Below are 23,661 nucleotides of genomic sequence, written 5' to 3'. Positions count from 1 at the left end.
GGTTAGAAATATTTACACATACTTCCTCTAAATAATTTAATTCTTATTTGAGACTTGGTAGCTACGATTTTCTTTTTGGAACGCTCAAAGTAATACTCCCTCCGTCTCATTTAGTTTGTTCTCTAATCTATTTTTGGATGTCCCAAAATATTGTCCTGTTTCTAATAATAAAAGTCATTAATTTACTAATGTTCCTATTTTACCCCTATTTAATTTTCAAAACTACTCCATTTTAAAAGAAGTTCAATTTTTTGATAAATTTATTTAAGGATAGTTTTGAAAACTAATACATTTTTAAAAGTTAGATAAGATAATAAATAATGATCTCTTAAAAAATTTGACTTTTCAAACAGGACAAACTAAATGGGACGGAGGGAGTATATCTTTAATGTGCTAATTCAAATTTGATAAGACTTGTTTTTTTTTTTTTTTGAAATGGTTAGAAATATTTACCTAATATATATAAAATTGTTAGAAATACTTACGTAAAACTATATCTTGACAACTTAAACTCACCCCTTGCTCTCCCAAGCACTTATGCGTAGGGAGGTACCAACTCACCCAACTAAGGTGTGGTTCTAAGACCCGATTTAAGTGATAGTATATTTAGTATCACGAATAAAACAAGCAAAACATATTATCTTTGCCAGCAAATATCAAAATAAAAATAAACTTGCAGATCAGAATCCAAAGAATTCCCAATACGAAAATGATCTAACCCGTAAAAGCAGAAACACAGGCTAATTGAATCTGACGCATTTTTCAACAAAAAACTAACCGATCGAGGAGATACAAGTCAACAACGATCTCATCATGGACACCAATGACCGATCAATAAAGAACCTAGGAAATGGAAAAAGGGTAGCTTCACAACTAATCAAAGTCCCCAGAATCCAAAGAAGGATTTAAAGGGAAGAAGTGCAAAACAAACTGATCAGAAATGTATAATAATATCAAAACAAAAAGAAGCACTTATAGAAAAAGGTTTCTTGTTTTTGCTTCTCTCGTGCATGATGGATCATACCAAACTCCCACTTAGTAACTCCACAAGCTCGCTCTTCTTCATCTTCGAATACCCTTTTACGCCACGAGTCTTTGCAAGTGCCCTCAATTCCGTTAGCTTCAATGCACTCAAATCCACATGTACACTTATCAGCTGCTTATCTACATTCTCATTATTACAAGGTTCATCAGTATCTGAAGGCTCAACCTCTGACAACTTTGCAAGCTGAACATCTGGAAAAGTGACAACGGGCTCGGGCTCAGGTTCAAGCTCCAGCTCTGACTCTTGTTCAGTCTTTAGGTCACTCTCAACCTGATTCTCCTCACTCGAATTCACTTGGGGCATGGTATTGATAGTGTCCTCACCAGAATAAATGGGCTGGTATTTCACGCGAGGAACAGGAGACTTGCGTTGGAAATTTGATGGAGGCCTACTTGAGGGAGAGGCATTACGTTCTTGTTCCTCATCCTTCAATCTGCTACTTGAATTATCTAAGCTTGAACTTTTTCCTTCATTGTATGGGTCATTCTGTGCCGGTTGGTCCAAAATAAAGTCTTTGTTGCTGTCATTGATCCCACTACTTCTCTTGCTTTGCTCGGCTGAGTGTTTCCTTAATAACTTCAGGAGCGAATCCACAGTCTCACTCTCTTTGCCTTGACCTTGCAAGGCTTCAATCTTCTTTTCTTCTTTGGTTGCAGCTCTCTCTCGAAGTTGAGCCTGGACCTTTCTAAATAGCTCAACAATCTCTTTCTCCCTAGGTCCAGGTGTTGCAGTTGCATTAAATTTAGGAGTACTGGAGAGAGAGAGTAGTGGTCCATTCTTTGAAGATAACATATCAGATTCATCGAGGTTAACAAAGCTTTCTCTCTCTTCATTTTGCCTGTTCCTGTTTCTGGAGAAACTGCGCCTGTTTTGTCTTGAAAAGTCTGGGTTTCTCCTATGACCACCAGAATTTGCTTGGCAGACAAAAGCTACTCCCTTTGAAGCACATTTCAGTGATCCAATCTTGAACTGTGAATGGAACCTACAGTCAATGCGAGAAGAAGGAGATACAGTGGTTGCTCTTCCAGAAACTCCTGAACAAGGGAGACATCCACCTTCTACCACTCCACAACCTGCAAGAAAGCCAAGATCTATGTATATTTAGTAAAAAATGTCAAAAATAACAATTTGAGAAGCTTTCCTTGTTTTTAGCTCATCACACATGCATACAGCCTTTAGACATCTGATGTGAATCCCCACATGTAACAAAAACGTTCAAATTACAACCGTTGAAACACTCTTTCAATGGTTGATGCTGGTTTTCGCTCCTATACATTTCCTTATAAACATGGTAATTAAATAACATGTCTCACAGAGTTCAGAAGACAACTTAAATAAGCATGAACACACATATCAAAAGCACGAAAATCATATTTGCCTAACTAGCACATAAACACAAATAATGTTGTGAGAGGATCAAACAATTAAAAAAAAAAACTAACACTATTTGAGGATATTGAGTGCTTAAAGCACCAACCAACCGCTTGAGCCACCATAAAAAAGCATAAGAGTCATGTCTAACACTATCTGAGGATATTTAGTGCTTAAAGCACCAACCAACCACTCGTGCCACCATAAAAAAGCATAAGTGTCAAGTCTAACACTATCTGAGGATATTTAGTGCTTGAAGCACCAACCAACCGCTTGTACCACGTACCATACAAAAGCATAAACATCTAGTCCAAATAAACTTATTAAACCTGCAGAGATTCACTGCTCTCAAATCAATTTCTTACCCTCAGTCCACCCAAAAAATAATAACACTACTCAGTTCAATCTAGAGAGAAAGAGAAGAAGATGAAGAAAAGTGTCAAGGCTGACTTCTAGTTAGAAATTTAAAACTCAAGTTCAACTAATCAGAAAAAGTACAGAAAAGTAACTTCAGAGACAGAGACTAGTGTTCTGCTCAACAGGCGAGACAAGTGGTATACATGTTTGAGAACTACGGTCATAAAGTTACAGAAGCTCCTGGCTCAACCAGAGTGAAATTTGAGCTTAACTTCACCAACCAGTAAATTCCAGCAGAAACTTATGGCTTAACCAACCAGCAGGAATAAAAATGCAAACTTAAACAAAAAATCACCCACCATCACCAATGGTGTGTGTGTCCATATATATATATATAACATTGTTACCTACATTCAAGACCCCCCAAAAAGGCATTTCAACGAACAGATTGTAGGCAATACTAAAAAAATTCACAACAACACGCAAACGGGGATATTTATGTTCCAATAAATTATCTAAACAATAACAATTAACAATCGCCTGAAATAAGTAGAATCAAGACCTCTTTCAAAGGCAATAACAAAACATCCATATACATACACAGACTACATACAGAAACAAAAGCAAGAGTAACACTCAAATAACCAGCCAAACTACGAATACCCATTTGAAAAAAGTTGATAAAAAATTGCAAATAAGGTTCAAAATCTCACAAAGCAAAAGGGAAAAGTGAGAAACAGCAAGCAACATGAGCAACAAAATCTTCTTGACCAATGTGCACAAGCAGAACCATCAAAGGAAGCTAAGCTTTTTAAAAAAAAAGAAGTACAACTTTGCACATTTGGGCTCAACTATACAAACCCTAAAGCTCTGTTTGGTAGCTGGGAAAACAGTTTCTACGAAAAAGAAGAAATGGGAAAAAGAGAAAAATGGATAACGGGGCACCCACTGAGTTTCTGAGGAACCAAACAGAGCGTAAAGCGCTAAGAATAAGAGAGTACCTGGAACGTTCTTGGAGACAAGGTGGACTGCTTGAGACATTGCTTGCTTTGCATACAGAGCTTACAGAGTGAGTGAGTGAGTGAGAGTTCAATGGCGGTTTTGCATTTGATGGTTGCGTGTCAGAAAGTGTGTTTGGTTTTTCTCTCAAGTATACTTTATACCAGGTTTTTGTTTGCAAATTTTATATAGCCATTGATAAGGGACTCGTTGGGTAATATGTAATTTGGTTTGGGGCAATAATGGGCAAAAATTAGTGGGCTTGTTATTTTGACTTTTGAAGCGGCAATGTGTCGGGCAAGTTTCGGGTTCGGGCTGTGTGCTGGACTTGCAACATTTTCCTAGTAAAAAACCAAAGAAATTATTATTATTATTTTTTTTTTTGTTGAGAAACACACACACATAAACTTGAATGATGTTTATGAGAGCAATTAGAGGCACACAATTTTTGACCAATACCGAAGTCCGAACAAGAATTAATAAAAAATACTTTCAAAAAAAAAAAAGTAATAAAAAATTTGGTTATAATCATTGTGTTTGTAACATTTTTTTTTTTTTTAAATCTTTCAATCTTTTGTTAATTATTGATCCTAGATATCAAACACTTTTGTTTTTTGGTATGTCTTGACCATAATAAAGTCGTAAACCCCTTTATTTTTGTCTTTACTTTTATAAATTATAGACATACATTCCATGTATTCTATTTTAGTCCTACTTAACCAAAATCTTTTAAATTTTAAAGCGTCTCACCAAATTTCTAATTTGATATTAACTTTACGTCTAGTTTCATTTACTAAAACTATATCATCTAATGTTTTAAATTTCATTCTATACCTATTAATATTTACCATATCTTGGTACACAAAATCTCTTATATATATGGGCTCGAATACAAAGTCATACTGAGGTGTTTCGAGCATTTAAGACAAAAACTTCATTTCAACTTAAAATAGAATTTGGGCAGTTTTTCATATCAATAACAAAAAGTATACACTAAGGAACGTATTACTCTTAGATTGATTTAGTGAGCTCATTTATCAAATGCAAATTAATGAATTTATTTACAATAAAAGTGACTAAATTTTATGTTAGCCCTCAACCTAACATAACTCTCTTCCTATATTCAAGCTTGATACTGACTAGGAACAGAATATATGACACTAAATATTGACACATACTTAGTTCAACCAAGTATGCTTCACTTTGATTCAGTTTGGGAGGAAGAGTGAGTAAAAGGTACGCTCATTATTTTGAGGCAGCAATGTGTTTGGTTTGTTTCAAGTTTGAGTTGAATGTCCTGGAGTTGTATTCTTCCCATCCTTTCTTCTTCTTTTTTTTCCCTTTCTTTTGATCATATTTGAATAATTTGAATTTGAACCACTAGCAACATTTGCCTACAATTTTACTTTGACTGGTTGAACCCCAAAAAATATCTACTTTGAATAGTGTTTTGAGCTTGTATACGAAGTCTCCTACTACTAAACTACCTTTGCAGATAATATATAACATTTGATTATGCGTACAAGAATACTATCAACATTGCACATAGATTGTCAGATAACTATGGCATGTAATACAACACATAAGTTCTAATAGACTTGGGACAATTTTTTTTTTTTTTTGGGACTTCACAATGTAAAATTCCTTTTAATGATTTTGGAAGAATATTTTCATGCCGCGTATAAATGTGCCAATAATTCAATTCACTCCCTCCATTGAGTTAAGAACTTAAGATAGAGGTTGAATTCTCTCACTTACACTTAATAAAAATAATAATAAAAAGTAGAACAAAAATTTACGGTTATGGCCATATAATTAGGAATGATTTAGATTTTAAAGAATTTTATGATGAAATTTCCTCAACTCTGGAAAAGAAAACAAGAGTGATTCCCATAGTAGCAGCAAACGAAATGAAATCATCCATCTCGAGACCAAATTATTCATTGGACAGTCAAAGGCATACCAAAAAAATCCTAATCCTGCTTTGGAAGTGGTGCTAAGTTGCTAACCACGACGAGGACCATGGCAAACACAAAATCTAACTTATTTTTTTTATCAATGCAAATAATATCACATAAGGTTTGAAGTCTGAACTTCGAGCAAGTAGTTCTTGTTTTTATTGCTATGATTTTGCCTTTCCTTTTTTTATTCATTCGTTATTGGCCTTTTACTTTTGGCTTGTTTCGTTTGTACTATATATAACACGGGAAGAAAAGAGAAGGAAAACAAAGAAGATGACCTTGAAATGGCTTAGGCAGCTAGCTTTAAGGGTTCACTTAATCAAGGCTCAATCGACAGTGATTTTTTTTTTTTTTTTTTTGTCAAAAGTTTGTTCGGAAAAACATAGTAAAATAGGATTTGGTGAACATTTTAAAGCATGTTTTTTGAAATAGATTGACCAAAAGAGCCATTAGAGCAGTGATTAGGGTATTACATCTTATAGCAGAGCAATAACAGAAATGAAAAACTGAACCTCTCAAGAAGAGTATCACAGTAATTTATGAGCATAAAAAGCGCATGTTAAAACATGCCCAAGAATGGCCAGCAGGTGGGGTGAAAAATAGGAACAGTTTTCGGAATCAGATGTTATTCTTCCAACACTTGACAACAGCAAGCTCACAGGCAACTAAATGCAAGCGAAGAGTGTCCCAATATAAGCATCCAGAACAGCGACAAGATTGATTCCTTTTTGCCCTTTTGGCTAGATTTTAAGACTAGAATACTGTTCCAATGCAAAGTTAAATACAGCTGAAACTCAAAATTCGGTACAGGCTGCTTCATATGCTGAGTAGGGAAGAAAGACCAGATTACCCAATTAGCACACCTGGTCAAGGATAACCATAAATACACCACAATTCGATGAACGTTTAAAATCCCCTCTTTTATTTTTCCTTTGTAGTTCAAACAAAATGGATGAAAAGTAATCCAATAGGAAAATGGGGAGGAAAGAGCAATACATACAAACCAAGTCAGTGCTTTCTGTGGGCACATTTAGGCTTTGTGATTTTTTGCCATCTCATCAACATCAAGTTCAACTTCTAACACTGGTGAATCCTTTTTCATACTGAAATGACTGAGGAACACAAAAATTTCTGTGTCACCGGAACATTTTCCACCATAAGAAAAAAATGGGTAAAGTAAAATGAACTTGAGGTGTAGCTCACCTGTTCTGCACAGGGCCATGATCCACAGCTGTTCGCAGGCAATATATTACTCTACCAACAATATCTGTCATGGGAACTGGACCAAATGTTCGACTGTCCTTGGCTTCCTGCTATTAGAGGATAAAAGAGAAGACAAAAAGGAAAGAAACAAATTATCCATTCATGCCAAGGTATTTCAAGAATCAATCATCAACATATGCTTTATATAATAATTTATCCTCACCACTCTATGGCACACAATTCTCACACAGGAAAAGAATTATTAAAAAAAAAAATGAAGAAATTAAAGAAAAAGGAATAACTGCGTTTACAAGTTTAGCATGATGCTAGATGGGTAACGCTGGACTGGATCCAGAAGTGGGAACTCCTAAAACTAGAGGGTGCTGTCATTTACAAAAAAATCTTGTTGTATTGAGACCAGAAGAATACAACAAAGTAAATATACTATAATTTTTGTATTTTATTAAGTACAGGTCATAAACGTAACAGATTAGTCCTTGCCCTCTAACGTTCTTACGAACTCTAACAGAATAGAGCATATATTAAAAGATTCCTACATTTTTTTTAATAAGTAAAAAGATTCCTACATTTATTAAAATTTGGGGTAACTGAAATTTACTATCTTTTATTTATCATTATTTCTTTCTTTCATTTTTATTCCCTGTTTGCTAGCCAAGAAATTGAGCAACTGAATATAAATAAATTTGGGTCCATGTTCTCTTCTCTAATGTCGTTAACAAAAGAGATAGAAAGGGGATTTATTTTCTTCTCCGGCAAAATGAACCAGAATGAGGTGTGAGAGCAAAGACAACAGCAAGACAAAATCCATCCCAACATTCTTGATCATAAGCAAAGACAATGATCATAACCAAAAATCTATTACTCAATTCAAAACATCTTTTACTTCTGTATTCACTATATGATATATAGTTTCTCTAATTAACACAGTAGTTGACTTGGAAATTAGTTATGGAAGACTTGTGAAAACAGGCTTCAATTAGAGAAAGGTAATGGATTATGCATTGGGAATCACCTCATATCATGGCCAATGAGTCCTTGACTCTTCAAAACCTCCGACCACTCGAGATATTTTATTTTTTGTTTCCCTTTAAAAGAGAAATTTTTTCTTGCAATTACAATTGAATCTTTCCCTGATTTTTCTCTCCCAACCAAAATTTCCCTCTATCCGTGCAGGCCTTCCTTCAAATTTCAATCCCAAAACAAACCACCAACACAAACACCAAGTTCATGGCCGTTGCTCCCAAGAAGCAAATGCCGGAAGCAAGGACCACCATGGTCTTAGCCTCAGCCAGTGGCCCAAGAACTCAATCAAAACATGCTTGAGAAAGAGCCTTCTCGTAATTGGTCTACATATTTGAATCAAACCTCTAAGCTGCAACATGTGGTCATTCTTCAATTGAAGGAAGGAAAAGATGGAAATGGCATCTGGGAGGAGAGAGTGGATGAGGAAAAAGAAAATTTGAAAAGGACAATCTAGGGATTTTACTGATAACTTAAGGGAAATATGGGATTTTGGTATCTTTATAGGGGTAAAGTAGTGAATTCATTGTGGGATGCACCAAAAAAAAAAAAGTGTCAAATAGTGATTTCATCAATAACTTAAGGGTAAAATAGGAATGTTATATTTTTTTTATAGGAAAAGTGTATTTAAGTAAAAATGGAATGTTATATTTAACAAATGATAGGTTAATCCAAAAAGAAAAATGGAATGCCTATTTAACAAAGTTAGGTCAAATATTGGTTTTAGGGTTTGACTGTCATTTCCTCAATAGATTGGAGGGAGTGTCGTGTTGTGAAATCTCAAGGGAGAGGTTGGTGTAATATACTCAACTTATTTTTTATTGGTAAGTTATACACAATTTCACCCTCCACATGGGAGAAGGTGCAATTTTCTTTTTCATTTTGAAGATAGTAAGATAGTAAGTAAGGGGGAGGGGGGGGTTTAAAACCATAGACATGGGGCACCACAAAAGGATGCCATTACCATTGGGCTATCACTTGAACCCTTGAGGTGCTATTGAGCTAGAGTTCATTGCTAATTCAAAAGAAGAAACACTGAAATTGGATTTGTGGAAATATCTATTAATACTTTACTTATCGCTTGGGAGCACAGTAATTTCTCTCAGCTGATTTGCTTTTCCAAAATGCATACTATGTAGAAAGAAGTGGGGTAATCTATTAGACAAACCAAACAATTTGGCTGAATGATTATTGGATAAGAAAGTTATATTACCTTGGGCTTTAAGTTCTCATTGTCAGCCAAGACCCAGCACTCATCCTTGTCAAGAATAAAAGGCTCCTCTTTTTCATCCTTAGAGATCATTTCGTACCCTTCAATAGCAGCCAATCTCCTGACTAGATAGTCATCTGATTTCTGGGGGTCCTTCACCACCACCACATCTCCAACAAAAACACGCCTGTCAAAGAAACATGCATTCTGTAAATCAAGTTGTGAGTCAAACAAGAGATATCAAGATACTACACAACAAATGTGATATCAAAACATTACTAAAGCATATGAACAAAGGATGGCAGCATTATGGAACCGAAATGAAAGCTATTATTTCTTGGCTTCTACATTTTATGTTTCCTAGGTCATGCTTACAAGCATATTTGTTAATAAAAATCATATCATGTACAACAAGGAAGATTCATCACGAAAACTATTGGACTCAACAACAAGAATCCAACTTTCTTACCAACATATGAAAAGTTACGAACTTAACCAAATCCACATTAATCTGTAAAACACATAGCATTTGCTAAATAGAGTCATTACAACATAATCATACTTTCTCAAGCAATCTGAAAAAGGGCGTCTGAACCTGGGTTAGATCTCTATTAGGAAAACTCTTCTCCATTTCAGATTGAGAAGCCAATTGACTTTCTGAAGTTCGTTATAAGTCTTACATGCTGGGGTTTCATCTACAAGCTAATTCAACAAAATAGTGGGTGTGCCAACTGTTTCTCAGTATGAATCTTCTGAGTGACAAACAAAGGTTCTCTTAACGAGATAAATCCAAAAAGTATCATCCTAAAAAAGGTAAGGTTTCACACACTTATTCAATTCCTAACTCTCCCTATAACTATGATGAAATTTCTGTCTCTTTCCCCATATATTTTACTAAAACTTTTAAAAGAATTCCAGAATTGTATCTCTTGAATTTTCCAAAAAACTGCTTGCAAAAGAGAAGTAGGTCTCCTTTCACTCATACTTACGGGCGACAGCTAACAAGTCCCCAGAAATATATGATCTAGTTCAATGTGGTTTACAATTAGGAATACATATACCATCTCCACATTGACTATCCTCCCACAGAGGGAAGCACAAACAATGAGCACCTCCATTGTCAACTTATCATTTGCAGGACACAAAACAAAATGAAAGAGCTAGAATCAAAAAACAACATACCCCAACCCAAATTGTGTGTCAAGTTTGGAGAGCAAAATATTTGAGGAGGCTCTAATAATGTTGACCACGCCATCTATGTAATAGTGTTTTACAATAAATTTTTTGATAAGTACTCAATTGTATTGAAATTAAAGATTACAAAAAAGAACAATAGGGATAAAATGGAATATACCAATCGTATACCCCTAAATATTCCAACAACTAAGGGTACAAAGAATCTAAAATCACACATATTCAATGGTCTACACCCATCCAAGGGTATCCAATAGAAAGGGTCCCAAGAAATTGAGATATCAACCTCTTAGTATTCAAATATAGCCTTTCAAATGTCTTTCTAATCCTCTTCTCCATATCTGCCACATCAAACACAATGGAGCTATATTCTAGACCCTAGTTCGGCACCAGCAACAAAGAACCCCTCTCACTGCTTTAGGCATCACCCACTTTACACCAAAAATAACAAAAAATAAATTCCATAACTCCTTCACTATTGTACAATGCAAAAGCAAATGATTAACATGCTTCCCCATCATGTTTTCACATTACAAATCGATTTACTACAAGCATGCCACTTCTCACGAGGTTGTCTATTGTAAGAATCATTCCCAATGAAGCCATCTATATGAAGAAAGCCACCCTCAGGGGAGCCTTTGCCCTCCAAATTTCCTGGCAATGGAAATCTGAAACAACACTCCCTCTTAATGCTTCATAGTACAAATGAAAGCTAAAACACACATCTTTATTTAATTTCCTAACCACCTGATGCTCTGAATTCACATTAATCCAAGTAGACTATAGCATCTCAAAAGAGTATAAAATGACACTAGTATCCAATCCTAAGCAGACCTGACAAGAGTTACATTCCAATGAACTCTGCCATCTATCACCTCCACATACTCATTTACATTAGCATTTTTATGTGAAACAATCTGATATAATTCCGGAAATAAAGATGCCAGGTTAGAGTCTGCATACCAAGCATCATGCCAAAATCTGATTTTTCTGCCATCTCCAACCCAAAACCCAATCAATCTGCACAAGAATTCCACTCACTCGAATGGCCTTCTAAACTCCTTTTCCAAGAATGTTCATTCTCCTTAGTGAATCTCCATCACCACCTCCCCTATAACACCTGATTAAATGCAGTTAACTTACAAATATCCAATCCTCTTTTACCTATCGACATGCATGCTGTTTGCCAATCCACCAAGTGTACCTTTTTCTCCTTCCTAATTCCACCCCAAACAAAATCCCACTATAATTGTTCCAATCAAAACTATTATATACAAGATAAATTTCTCTCACGAATTAGAGCCAACTAGATTTCAGTTGCTTTATTTTATGATTTTAAATTTATTTGAAGGGTAACTAGAGAAATTGGAAAACTTAATTGCTTTAACTTTATGAATTGACAGTCAATATAGGACAAAGAAAAAAGAAACTTAATACTTGTCATTTACTACGTTATGAACCATTTACATTCAGACATTATGAAATCACATTCACAAATCCACATTTTAAACCCCCACAAATGGCAAACATATGAAATGCCTACTATGAAGGTCATCTATGGGATCAAAAACTCATTAAACTTAGGATAATATTATAAGTCATGACACAGAATTTAAATTTTGTAAAGTATATTCAGAAGAAAAATATATATACTTGATCACCAGAATGGTCCAAATATGTCAACGCCAGAGCTAGGAAATTTAAGCTGCAAAAGGAACAGAAAAAAGAGATCACTTGAGTAAAAGAAGAGTAAATTACGTGGGATCTGCAGCTGGTAATTTCCGGACCAGAAGAGTTCCCCCTTGATGACCTATAGTAGGGGCCATTTCCTCTCCCTTATTCCAGTGCAAGTATGTCAACTTTCCCTGAAATAGATTCTTCCAAACAGCGTCACCCATTTCTCTGTCAGTAATTTGACCTCTTTTATAGCTCTGTACCACATTGCAGATGTGATCATAATTTTGCAGTAGAAAAAAAAAAAAAGAAGGTAAAACAAGTGCAGTATATCCAAAAAGAAAATTAAGCATTACTTAATCATGTATAACCTCTATTCAGTTGAAACAACTATTCCCCTACAATAATCCTAAAAAGCTTATGCTTTTCAGGATTACACAATGAGGCAAGCCTCAAACAAAAAGAAGATGCCACACTTTCAGACTTGAGCCTTAGATCTCCTAAGAAGTACACCTCAAACACACAATTCGTCTTTTTTGTGCATCCCCTAAACTCCTAAGGCAACTATTTCATCTATAAGCTAAAAATCCTAAGAGCCATCCCCTTCTATTTTTCATCTTAGATTTATTAGACTAACACTTCTTTTATATAAACATTTTAACAACCTAAGAAAGCTGGCACATAAAGAAAAAAAGCTTAAAAATTGATTATTCAAGCATATCCCAGAAAACCCATTTGCCATTTAGACCAAAACCCCATGATCAAAAAAACCCAGATGCAAAATCAACAGGGAAAAAAAATGTCAATTACAAGGAGAGGACAACAATCTAGGATATGAAATACAGAAAAAATCAACAAAACCCATGAGTATTACATAACATAAAAATGATAAATGGGCAGAGAGTGTGTGTGAGAAGTGAAGGACCTTCCAGCTAAGAGAGACGGAGTACTCGAGCTTGTGAGCTATGTATCGGAACCAAGTTGATAGGGAAACCATCGCAGAGAGACCTTTCAGTTGTGTTTAATGTTGTTGTGGTTTTAGTTTATAATACTATATTTTCTTAAGTAGTTGTATCGGTACTGGTTTCAGCTTTGAGGGGATTTCTAAAACCCTTTAAATTTCTCGGATTTTTTTTTTTTTTCGATCACACCCATTTCCACTATTTTTATAATTTCAGCATATATTTTACTCTTTCTTAATTTAGTCCTATTCTTATCCATAAGTTTTTTTATTTATTTTTTATATTAATGATAAAATAGTCTCAAATTTGTTTGGCTTAAGAAGGAAAGAAAATGCCTTTCATCAATGATTTTTTTTTTTTTTTTAACTCTCTTGCGTGACATACAATTCGCTAAACAAAATTTAAGGCCAAATTGTGTTATTGGTATGTGAAATTTATCTTGTAAGTACAATCGGTTCTTTAATTTTATCTTGTAAGTACTATTAGTCATTCAAATTTAAATATGAGCGATATTAATCATTTTGTTAACTACAGTTATTGCCTAACATTCGCATAAATTCATGCAAAATTTTCTATTTATGTTAGTATAAGAATCTACTTTTTCTATTTTACTTTCTTACTTTTTAAAACACCTCACATCAATTTATCTATTTTAAACTACATTTCATTAAAATATTATTTTTTAATGTTTCACTTTCTTCACACATAACAACCATAATCCATTTTTTTCCTTCATCTTTGGAATACGGGAAAAAAAAAGAAAAAAGAACAAATAAAACTAACGTATATGAAAATAGTGTCAATTACACGGTTATTTTTTTTTTCAAAAATAATTAGTATAAATTATACGATTATTATAACAAACTTGTAAATTTACATATTTAAACACTACTTATATGGATCTTTAGATAAAACTGTGTAAATCTTTTATTATACACTCACTATGTGAGTGTTTTACCTTTCGGTATATCTTATTTTTCAACTTTTCAAATTTTTTTTTAAATGACCCTGCTTGAAATAAATAAAATTACTTGACAAAATGTTTAAAAAATTACGCTTTGAAAAGATACGATTTAAAACCACCTTACGTAACCACAAACTAAATATTCTACAAATTTTTTTTTCCATTTTATGTATGTTCAGTAAATTTTATAAGTGAACCACAGTAAACGTTTTTTCTTTTTAAATAATATGCTAATAAAATATTTTTTTTTAAATGAATAAATTAAATAAAATTCTTTTGGGCCCGAACACACTCATAGGAGAATATATCCAATGTAAGTAACAACAGTAATAGAATTAGATTTCTTTTGGTAACAATAATGTCGAAATATGATTAATATAATACCAAAGCAAGTAGAATTTATATCGAAGGAGTGAGCTCTCGTGAAAGATTTTGTTTAAGGTGAGTGTTTGATTCAATTTATGTATTGTTTTAGTATAAAAATTGTTATTTTAACAACAAGTGGATATATGGGTTATGAAAGCCTTAAAAAGAAAGACTTTATATAGGCAAAATGTTAAGTTTCAAATTAAATTTAAGCAACTTAAATTTTGGTCAAATTAAATGTGGATAAGTTATAATTTACTCTGAATTATATGCTAATAAAGTTATTTTCAAAAAAAAAATTACATAAAATTCTTTTGGGTCGGTACTCAACTCATAGGAGAATATATCTTAATGTAAGTGATATATTACGTAATAGAACTAGATTTTTGGTACCCATATTTGATCCATAATGTTGAATTTTGATTAATATAACACCAAAGCAGTATAATTTATCATTCAGCCAAAAAGAGAGAGAGAGAAGAAGCAAGTATAATAAACCAACGTGAAAGTTCAGTTTTTTCCGAATATAGGCTTATGTACGCGTGGCCAAAGGCCTTCATTAGCTCCACGTGTCTGACTTTAAAACCAGCACTTTTATTAGTAACATTTATTACAAATACGTGTCACTTCAGTCTATTTAGGATCCGCTTATTTTGTTAAAATTAAAATTTTTTTGCTAGAAGTACTATTGATAAAAAGTAAAAGTTAGCAGAAATAATTCAGCAGGATTCATGAATAGTACAAAAAGTGTAGTGGGGCCAATGAATAATAGTAAAAATAAGCTGGCTTTTTAATTTTTGTCAAATATACACTGAACAAACAACCCATGTACATCAAGTGCCTCATATTTCGTTTGTGGGTTCTATTTAATTTAATAAGTAAAATATTTGATAATTGAATAAGAGGTATGAGATTTAATCTCCGCTTATAACAAAAACTGATAAGTGTCTTAGTCTGATAATAAAAAATTATCATTAGGAACAGACGTCATAGGTTAAAACTCTCTAAAAAAAAATCAAGTATCTCGCTACCATTTAAGGAAAGGACAAACTGATTGATTCCTTGTTTTGTGATATCTCTTTGCATAAATTTAGATTCACTGTTTGGGCAAAATATTTTCATAATAATTTTGTAGTAAATTTTAGGTATCAAGTTGTTATTGATTATAATCTAGATTCACAACTAAAATTATGTTTTTGCCTACAAGTAATAGTCAATAATATCTTGTCACTTAGATTATTATTACTTTTTTTTAGAAGATTACCACTTAGAACTTGTTATGAAATTGTTATGAAAATATTGTGGTTATAACATTTTTGTTTTGTATTTGGTTAACCAACAGCTAATAAGAGACTTTATAAGCTTTTTCTCACCAAAATGACTATTTGAAGTCCCCAAGAAAATTCGGGTAGAACTCTACACAACAGGACATCTAATCTGCTGTGGATACTTTGTTTTTACCTTCAGTTATGTACTCTATTTCTTGTATATAAGAGGAGAGGTTGAGCATTTAAACACAAATTTAACAAACACGGTACATACAAATGTTATGGAATAAGTGGTAGAAAATTTTAAAGCCCATGGAAGTTACGAGGGAAGTTGGAACTTTTGCACCGCTGACTCTGCCCATGGAACTTAAAAAGTGTCCTTGAGAGGCAGGAAACATACGAGGCAAATGCAACTTTCCATATTTTTTAGCAGTTTGGGCTGTAGTTTGAACCATGAATTTTTTTTTTTTACTGGTTAGAAGGATGGATATATTAACAACCAGCAAAAGAATTACACAGAGGCCAGAGTATTGGCAACACGCCTATAATAGTACAACCCATTTTTATCTGATTCTAATAACACAATCAGATCAGTAGAAGGGGGAGAATCAAAAACTACAAAATTTTCCATCATGGAGGAACCCCTTTTGGCCAAAAAATCTGCCCATTGATTTGCCTCTCTATATGTATGCTTCACCCGGACCTGCACCAACTTGCCTGTGAGGGACTTGCAATCATTCAGCAGAGGAGTGTAAGTGCAGTTAGGACATTTAGCACCATTGAGCAACTCCACAATCACCTTGGCATCAAGTTCCACCTCAAGCTGGTTTATGCCCAATTGAATAGCTAAAATTAAACCATCACGCAATGCCCACCACTCAGCCAACACACTCATGGTATTTCCAATAGATCTTGAGTACCCCTTCGCCCAATCTCCATGACAGTCCCTGATCACTCCTCCACCACCTGCCTTACCAGGATTTCCAATTGACACACCATCGATATTTAGTTTATACCAACTAGCTGGTGGCCTATTCCATTTGACAAGAATGGAAGTTTTGGAGGAACCTTGGTTAATCCGCATATAGAAACAATGTATGGAGCTGAGTAAATCTTGTCCCTAGCCCACACACATCTAGAGTCTTGATTCTGTTTTGAAAGCGTCAAAAAGTAGAAAACGCCATCCCAACGAGAAAACGCCATGGAAGTCAAACTCTCTATGCCATCCCAGCATAGCAGTGAAGAAAAAGACAAGCTACATCGCAGTGTTAAGAAATTTAAAGAAAGCAAAGGAGCTAGTAGCTTCTCGCAGCAAAGGAAAATTGTGAGCTATAAAGATAGTCTCGTGGGAGACATCCCTGGAGCTTATGAACAAGCTTTCAGATTTGATAAAAATTGGGAGGAAGAATATGAGCCAGACACCGAATTGGAGCTTCTGCTGGAGGGTATGGCTGAAGTGCAACTCTCTAAAGAAACTAAAGCTCACATCAGGGTGCCATGGTCCAAGGCATTGATAGTGAAAGTGTTTGGTAGATCAGTGAGTTTTAACTATCTCACTTTCAAAATCAATGCGTTATGGAAACCAAAGGTGAAGATGGACGGTGTAAATTTGGGGTGAAATTTCTTCTTAATCAAATTCAATAATAATGAGGACTATGATTTTGTGCTTAGAGGGGGTCCGTGGTTCATTGGGGGGCATTACCTTGCCATCATGCCATGGGTTCCGTATTTCAAAGCCTCTAAAGCCAAGTTATCATCTGTTGCAGTGTGGGTTAGACTCCCTGAACTGCCAATAGAATTTTATGAAGCATCAGTTCTAAAAGAGATAGGGAGTGTGATCGGGCATGTGCTCCGCATAGACTTATTTACAGCTTCAGAGACTAGAGGTGGTTTTGCAACATTGTGTGTCCAAATTAATCTGGACAAACCTCTCATCACTCTATTCGAATTGTTAGACTGGTACAAAGGGTATTATATGAAGGTGTCAACCATGAACTTTTCTTCTCTTTCTTGAGCCTTGTCCTATTATGAATCCATATATTTAATCTGCTTAATTTTGTCAACAATGGAAAATTGATGAAAAAAGACACAAAAACAGTGGACCTAAAGATTTAGACATAGCATTACTCAATAAAATATGATGAATGAGTAACCCATGTGCTTGGGTAACGGGTCTAAGTTCTTTGTTGATACTAGAAGGATGCCTGCTTGGTATGCAGGCTCAAACAATAGTTTTCAATGTTTAAACACTAAAAACTACAGGCCCCAAAAAGAAAAGTGTGTTCGACAGGAGTTTTTTATCAAGAGTGTTTGAGTTACCATTCTTAATTTAGGCTGTTAAAACATGTATTTTGAAAACTCATTCATACCATTTTTTAATTTTCAAGTAAAGTTGTTGAATGATATTTTTGTAAATATGTTGAAAATCTTAGAGCTTATTAACAAGGCCAAACTCTTTTTTTTTTCTTTCTCTTTCTCCCATAGGCCCACCACTTTGTCATTCTCTCTTCTTCTTCTTTTTCTTTCTTTCCTTTTCTATCTCCTTAAATAAAATACTATTCTTTTCATCACTTCTTAAAAAAAAAAAAACACACACACACACACACACATACTGTGGGGGCCTAAGGACCGAAGATGGGAAGCACAGTTGTAGCCTTCAATTGTTTCTTTGGAAGGAGCATCCACAGCCCCAGGAGTGAGGTGGTCCGAGGATAGAATGGGAAGTGACAGAGCACCCGTGGGGGATGTAATGGGTGCAAATGAGTGCTTCAGGGGTTAAATGGGATCTTTGTAGGAAGTTTCTTGTAAAAGTCTCATATGTTCCTCCGTATTAAATGGTTGACAATAGTTTTATCAACTGCATTAATGAGAAAGTGACCTAAACAGTGGATCCACAACTCAGCAGCTCCTTCCACCACCTTCACCATAAGTCTAATAAGACAAGTGTCCTAAGGAGGTTTGAGAAAATTAAAGATGGAGGGCTAGGATGAAAGTGGCCATGAAGTATATAAAGGAAAGAGACTCTCAAATAGAAGGGGATCCAGAGAGAGAATTAAAAAAGAGAGATCACAGATAGAATAGTAGCTGAGAGAGAGTGAACAGTATTTGCAACAAACAAGAACATTGTCCTCGGGTAAACTTGTAAAGATCCATTCATATATTCAAACCTTAGGCCCCTTGTCTTTTCTTCCTCTATCTTTGTCCTAGGATGAAGCCTAAACTTGTTCATCTCATTCTCTATACAAATATCTATTGATTTGGACCAAGTTTAGGAATTCCAATCTCACTATTCTAAGTGGGCTTGGGCCGCCAGATTCCGTGCTCTTACAATTGGCACTGTCTATGGGAAGTTTGAAGCTTTGTCTGATAAGTCATGGCCACCCTGGAGCAGTTTAGAGATGAATCTGTTGCTTCACAAAGGGAGAACCCATTTGTTAGCCTAGAACAGAGGAGAGGCAGGAACCACACACCAAGTGTTGTGGTAGAGTCATACCATACGAAGCGCACTGAGCGGAGTCATTCAAGGTCGGGGAGCCAGTTCTCACACGACCATGAGACGCGAAAGTTGCAGCGTGAGATAGATCACCTGCGTAGGAAACTACGGCGAAGGGAGCGTGACAGAAGGAGTCCATCACCCCCATCAAGTGATGGATCAAGGGGAATTAGGGACCACTCGTATCGCCACAGGTCAAGAACTCCATCCAATGAGTCCTTCTCAGCCTCCTCTCGTCAGGATAAGCTAGAAAAGGGCAAGTACAAGCATGGGCAAGGGTCACCTCACCAGAGCATGGGGAACGATGCCATGAGTAGGGGCAATCAAGGAAATCCTCTACCCCAAGTGATTGGCTAATACCGTGGCGATTAAGAAGAAAAACGAGAAGTGGCGTGTGTGCGTGGACTTCACAGATTTGAATAAAATTTGTCCAAAGGACCCTTTCTCTACTCTTTGGATTGATCAATTGATGGATGCAACAATTGGACATCCTCAGATGAGTTTCTTAAATGTCTTCCAAGGGTATCATCAGATACCTTTAGCAATATCCAATCAGGAAAAAACTACTTTCCACGCTCCCACTAGAAATTACCATTATCTTGTGATGCCTTTTGGTCTTAAAAATGGTGGATCCACATATCAAAGAATGGTGACACGGATGTTTGAGTCACATATGGAAAGGAGCGTGAAGGCATACATTGATGATATGGTGATAAAGAGCAAGCAAGTTGTAGAGCATTTAGCAGATTTGGGGGAGTTGTTCTTAGTGTTGAGGGAACATGAGTTGCGCTTAAATGCGTCTAAGTGTTCTTTTGGGGTCAGCCTTTGAGGAGCTCAAGCAATATTTGTCACGCCCCCAATCCTCTCTAGACCTGAGAAAGAGGAAGTACTATATGCGTACTTGGCAGTCACAGATTATGTTGTTAGTCTAGTTCTAGTTCGGAACGAGAGTGGAGTGCAAAGACCTGTTTACTATGATAGTAAGTCCCTGCAGGTAGTTGAGACACGTTGTCTACCCCTTGAGAAGGTAGTGTTGACCATTGTACACACTACAAGGAAGCTTCCTCATTATTTTCAAGCCCACACTGTGATGGTGCTCACTTAACTTCCATTGCAACACTCCTGCGAAGATCAGATTACACGGGTAGGATCGCTAAATGGGGAACTATGCTGGGTGCCTATGATAGCAGATATATGCCTTGTACTACTATAAAAGGGTAAGTTTTGGCAGATTCTGTTGCAGATTTTACAGAGAGTGTGGCCGAGGAAGAGAATGGGAAGGCTGGTGTAATGATGGTCTCAGCCTCGGGCATAGCCACTTGGGAGGTGTACACTGATGGAGCAGCTAACCGAAAAGGGTTAGGAGTAGGAATTATGCTGATAATGCCCGAGAAGCTAGTGATGGAGAAATCACTGCATTTGGGTTTTGTGGCTACAAATAACGAAGCTGAGTATAAAGCTCTGTTGGCTGGAATGGCAATGGTTGATCAGTTGAGAGGAGAAGTTGTAGAGTTATATTCAAGGTTAGTGGTGGGACAAGTCAATGGGGAGTTTGAAGCTCGCGATGAACGAATGCAAGGATATCTTACTAAAGTTAGACAAGCTCAGGTTCATTTCGAGAGCTTCACGTTAAAGCAAATCCTGAGGGGACAGAACTCTCATATAGATTCTTTGGTCATACTGGCAATGTCTCTGGGGTCAAATTTGCCCCGGGTCGTTATTGTTGAAGATATGGCCAGTTCTAGTCTTGTGAAAAAGCCATTAGTGGGTGTGCACAATATTCAAGTCGGGCTAAGTTGGATAGACCCCTTAGTTATTTTCTTGAAACAAGAACTGTTAACTGAGGATAAGGGTGAGGCAGAGAAGATACGAAGGAAAGCCCCACGCTACTGGTTATCCGAGGGGCAGAAGTTGTACAAACGATCCTATTCAGGACCATATCTGCTGTGTGTACATCTGGAGGCGATGAAACCCTTGTTAGAAGAGCTACATGAGGGAATTTGTGGAAGTCACACTAGTGGGAGATCGTTGGCCCATAGAGCCCTCACTCAAGGGTATTGGTGGTCGAGCATGCAGAAAACTTCTTAGGAATATGCGAGGAAATGTGACCAGTGACAGAGATAGGCTTCGAATATTCATCAACTTGGGGGAGCCCTGAATCCTCTATCTAGCCCTCGGCCTTTTGCTCAGTGGGGCTTGGATATAGTGAGACCATTTCCCCGAGCTATAGGAAACGGAAGGTGGCTCCTCGTTAGGACAGACTATTTTACCAAATGGGTAGAAGCTGAGACATTAGCTAACATCTGGGATGTGGATGCTAAGAGGTTTATATTGAGGAATATCATCACCAGATTTGGAGTTCCACACACATTGATTTCAGACAATGGTCTTCAGTTTGATAGTAAAGCTTTCCGAAAATATTGTGGGGAGTTGAGGATCAGAAACAAGTATTCTACTCCTGCTTATCCTCAAGGGAACGGTCAGGCTGAGACTACTAATAATGTCATACTGTCTGGATTAGAGAAAATTTTGGACGATGCAAAGGGAAAGTGGGTGGATAAGTTACCCCACATGCTGTGGACTTATCGTACCATGCCCCGAAGATTAACTGGAGAGACTTCTTTTTCAATGACCTATGGGAAAAAAGCAGTAAATCCTTTAAAATTAGGGTTCCCAACCATAAGAACTAATCAGTTCAGCATTGACAAAAATAACTATTTGCTCTTAGACAGCTTGGATGTGGTCGAGGAAATGAGAGAGGTAGCCATTGTGAAGATGGCTCATTACCAGCAAAGGTTCAAGTAGGGATATGATATGGGAGTAAGGCTAAGGCCACTGGCCCTGTGGGACTTAGTCCTAAGAAAGGTCGTGGGAATGGTTGGGAACCCATCCTAGGGAGATTTAGGCCCTAATTGGGAAGGCATATACTGCATAACGTCACTGGCACGGATTGGGACTTATTATTTGGAAAATTTGGACAAGAATGTGGTTCCATGTCCTTGGAATGTAAATGATTTGCGTCGTTATTATTATTAATATGATGTTCTCTTTATTCAATACTAGTTTATTTCCGTATTATTGTAGTCGTAGCTCAATTCCTAACTACTTGGTGTGAAAGTTTCTAGGTGTTAAACAGAACCTTGGTTACGCCTGGTTCCTTGGACCATATACCTTGGGTAAATTAATGTCTACCTAAGTTTCTAAATGTTAAACAGAACCTTGGTCACGCCTGGTTCCTCGAATCATGTACCTTGGGTATATTAATGTCTACCTATCTTTCTGAGTGTTAAATAGAACATTGGTCACGTCTGGTTCCTAGGACCACGTACCTTGGGTAAATTAATGATTTTCTATTTCTTAGCACTAAACAGAACCTTGGTTACATCTGGTTCCTCGGACCACGTACCTTAGGTAAATTAATATTTTTCTATTTCTTAGCACTAAACAGAACCTTAGTTATGCCTGGTTCCTCGGACCACGTATCTTGGGTAAATTAATGCTTTCCTACTGTGCTAAGTACTAAACAGAACATCGGTTGTATCTGGTCCCTCGGACCCCATACCTTGAGTAAATTAGTGCTTGGTCTATTTGCAGTGGATGACTAAGACTCTTGTCATAATAACCTAATTGCAGAAATGCCCATGAGCATCACTTAAAGCATATGCAAGTATATCCATGAGATACTTTTGGGTAAGTTAACTTGTATATGAAAAGTTTTTAAGGGTTAAACAGAATCTCAGTCTTGTTCGACTCCTTGGGTCACAAACCTCAAGTAAATTAACCTGTGTGTGAAGTTGTCTAAGTATATAGTAAAGTTATGGAGCTTACTTGTTTCCTCAGGTTACAGGCACAATGCAGATGAGCTTTTTGGGATTCCAAGTCCAACTTAAGGTAAGTGTTGTTTGTAATTTCTATTAAGTGTTAAAACATTGCCATAAGGGTCAGTCTAGTAACTTTCTTAAACTTCGTGCTAGAGTAAATAGTAAGGTAAGGGGAGTTGATTTAGTTAATCAAGGGTTAAAATGTTATAAAGGATACAAAAAAAAAAAAGCCGAAAATACAATCAGACAAGTAAAGCTTAGATAAATGAAAGATCATAAAATAAAGTTTTACCTTTTTCATTGAAGTTTGAGAATTGGATTACATAAGAAGGAATGGGGGGCGTCAACTAAACTTAAGCTTATTTACACATTCGATTGGTTGCCTTTAAGCCTAGAGCTAAGTTACGTTGATGTTTCTTTCTCTTTTCCTCCCTTCTTTTCTTGCTCCTTCTCCTTTTTCTTCCTCTTCAGCTGAGCCACTTCAGCCACCTCCTCTTCACTAGGGCTGGCTATTCTTGCCCTTTCTTTGTAGCTAATGTGTTAGATGGAGTAATGGTAGGCTGGGCCGAGGAGGAGGTGGGGGCAGAGCCAGGGTCCACTAGAGGCTGAGGGGAGTTAGGGGGCAGGCGCAAGGCTGGGGGATAGTATACTTTATCAAGAGCCCTAAGCTCTGATTCAGTATCAACCCTAGCTGCGTTGAGGGTCTAACCCCATACCTCAAGGTAAAAGGCC

At 36.3% G+C, this 23,661-nt stretch overlaps 3 protein-coding genes across 10 annotated transcripts; 1 reads left to right on the top strand and 2 right to left on the bottom strand.

The window, feature by feature from the left end:
- Positions 1–741: 741 nt before the first annotated feature.
- On the bottom strand, positions 742–4,155 carry LOC142618445 (rho-N domain-containing protein 1, chloroplastic). Its single transcript, XM_075791385.1, has 2 exons — positions 3,775–4,155; positions 742–2,118 (listed from the first exon to the last, which is right to left on the bottom strand). The coding sequence occupies exons 1-2, from the start codon at positions 3,812–3,814 to the stop codon at positions 1,019–1,021; spliced, it is 1,140 nt and encodes a 379-aa protein (XP_075647500.1). The 5' UTR covers positions 3,815–4,155; the 3' UTR covers positions 742–1,018.
- A 1,979-nt stretch (positions 4,156–6,134) lies between these two features.
- Positions 6,135–13,138, bottom strand: LOC142619950 (mitochondrial ATP-independent inner membrane protease subunit 2-like). Of its 8 annotated transcripts, none has more exons than XM_075793351.1 (6): positions 12,981–13,137; positions 12,140–12,312; positions 9,191–9,374; positions 6,937–7,046; positions 6,730–6,845; positions 6,135–6,596 (listed from the first exon to the last, which is right to left on the bottom strand). In XM_075793351.1, exons 1-5 carry the CDS (start codon positions 13,050–13,052, stop codon positions 6,764–6,766), a joined length of 621 nt encoding a protein of 206 aa, XP_075649466.1. In that variant the 5' UTR covers positions 13,053–13,137; the 3' UTR covers positions 6,135–6,596; positions 6,730–6,763. The 8 variants fall into 8 exon arrangements, with proteins under 8 accessions (XP_075649466.1, XP_075649465.1, XP_075649467.1 ...); XM_075793350.1 differs by having other exon boundaries at positions 6,734–6,845; XM_075793352.1 differs by having other exon boundaries at positions 6,135–6,556; positions 6,734–6,845.
- Positions 13,139–18,988: 5,850 nt separating this feature from the next.
- LOC142620585 (uncharacterized) lies at positions 18,989–21,913 on the top strand. Its single transcript, XM_075793941.1, has 3 exons — positions 18,989–19,421; positions 20,340–21,162; positions 21,280–21,913. The coding sequence occupies exons 1-3, from the start codon at positions 18,989–18,991 to the stop codon at positions 21,911–21,913; spliced, it is 1,890 nt and encodes a 629-aa protein (XP_075650056.1).
- The last annotated feature ends 1,748 nt before the right edge of the window (positions 21,914–23,661 follow it).

Source organism: Castanea sativa, chromosome 12 (assembly GCF_040712315.1).
Source record: "Castanea sativa cultivar Marrone di Chiusa Pesio chromosome 12, ASM4071231v1".
Classification (NCBI taxonomy): Eukaryota; Viridiplantae; Streptophyta; class Magnoliopsida; order Fagales; family Fagaceae; genus Castanea; species Castanea sativa.
This window is presented reverse-complemented; position numbering and strand designations above follow the sequence as displayed.

Coding starts and splice junctions, on each gene's coding strand:
- LOC142618445 (XM_075791385.1), bottom strand. CDS start 3,814: ATGTCTCAAGCAGTCCACCTTGTCTCCAAGAACGTTCCAG. Junction 2,119..3,774: donor TGTCTCCAAGAACGTTCCAG/GTACTCTCTTAT, acceptor GCTTTCTTGCAG/GTTGTGGAGTGGTAGAAGGT.
- LOC142619950 (XM_075793349.1), bottom strand. CDS start 13,052: ATGGTTTCCCTATCAACTTGGTTCCGATACATAGCTCACAAGCTCGAG. Junction 12,313..12,980: donor CCGTCTCTCTTAGCTGGAAG/GTCCTTCACTTC, acceptor AATGTGGTACAG/AGCTATAAAAGAGGTCAAAT. Junction 7,047..9,190: donor ATGAGAACTTAAAGCCCAAG/GTAATATAACTT, acceptor ATCCTCTAATAG/CAGGAAGCCAAGGACAGTCG.
- LOC142620585 (XM_075793941.1), top strand. CDS start 18,989: ATGGCCACCCTGGAGCAGTTTAGAGATGAATCTGTTGCTTCACAAAGG. Junction 19,422..20,339: donor CATGGGGAACGATGCCATGA/GTAGGGGCAATC, acceptor AAGTTTTGGCAG/ATTCTGTTGCAGATTTTACA. Junction 21,163..21,279: donor CATAGAGCCCTCACTCAAGG/GTATTGGTGGTC, acceptor TCCTCTATCTAG/CCCTCGGCCTTTTGCTCAGT.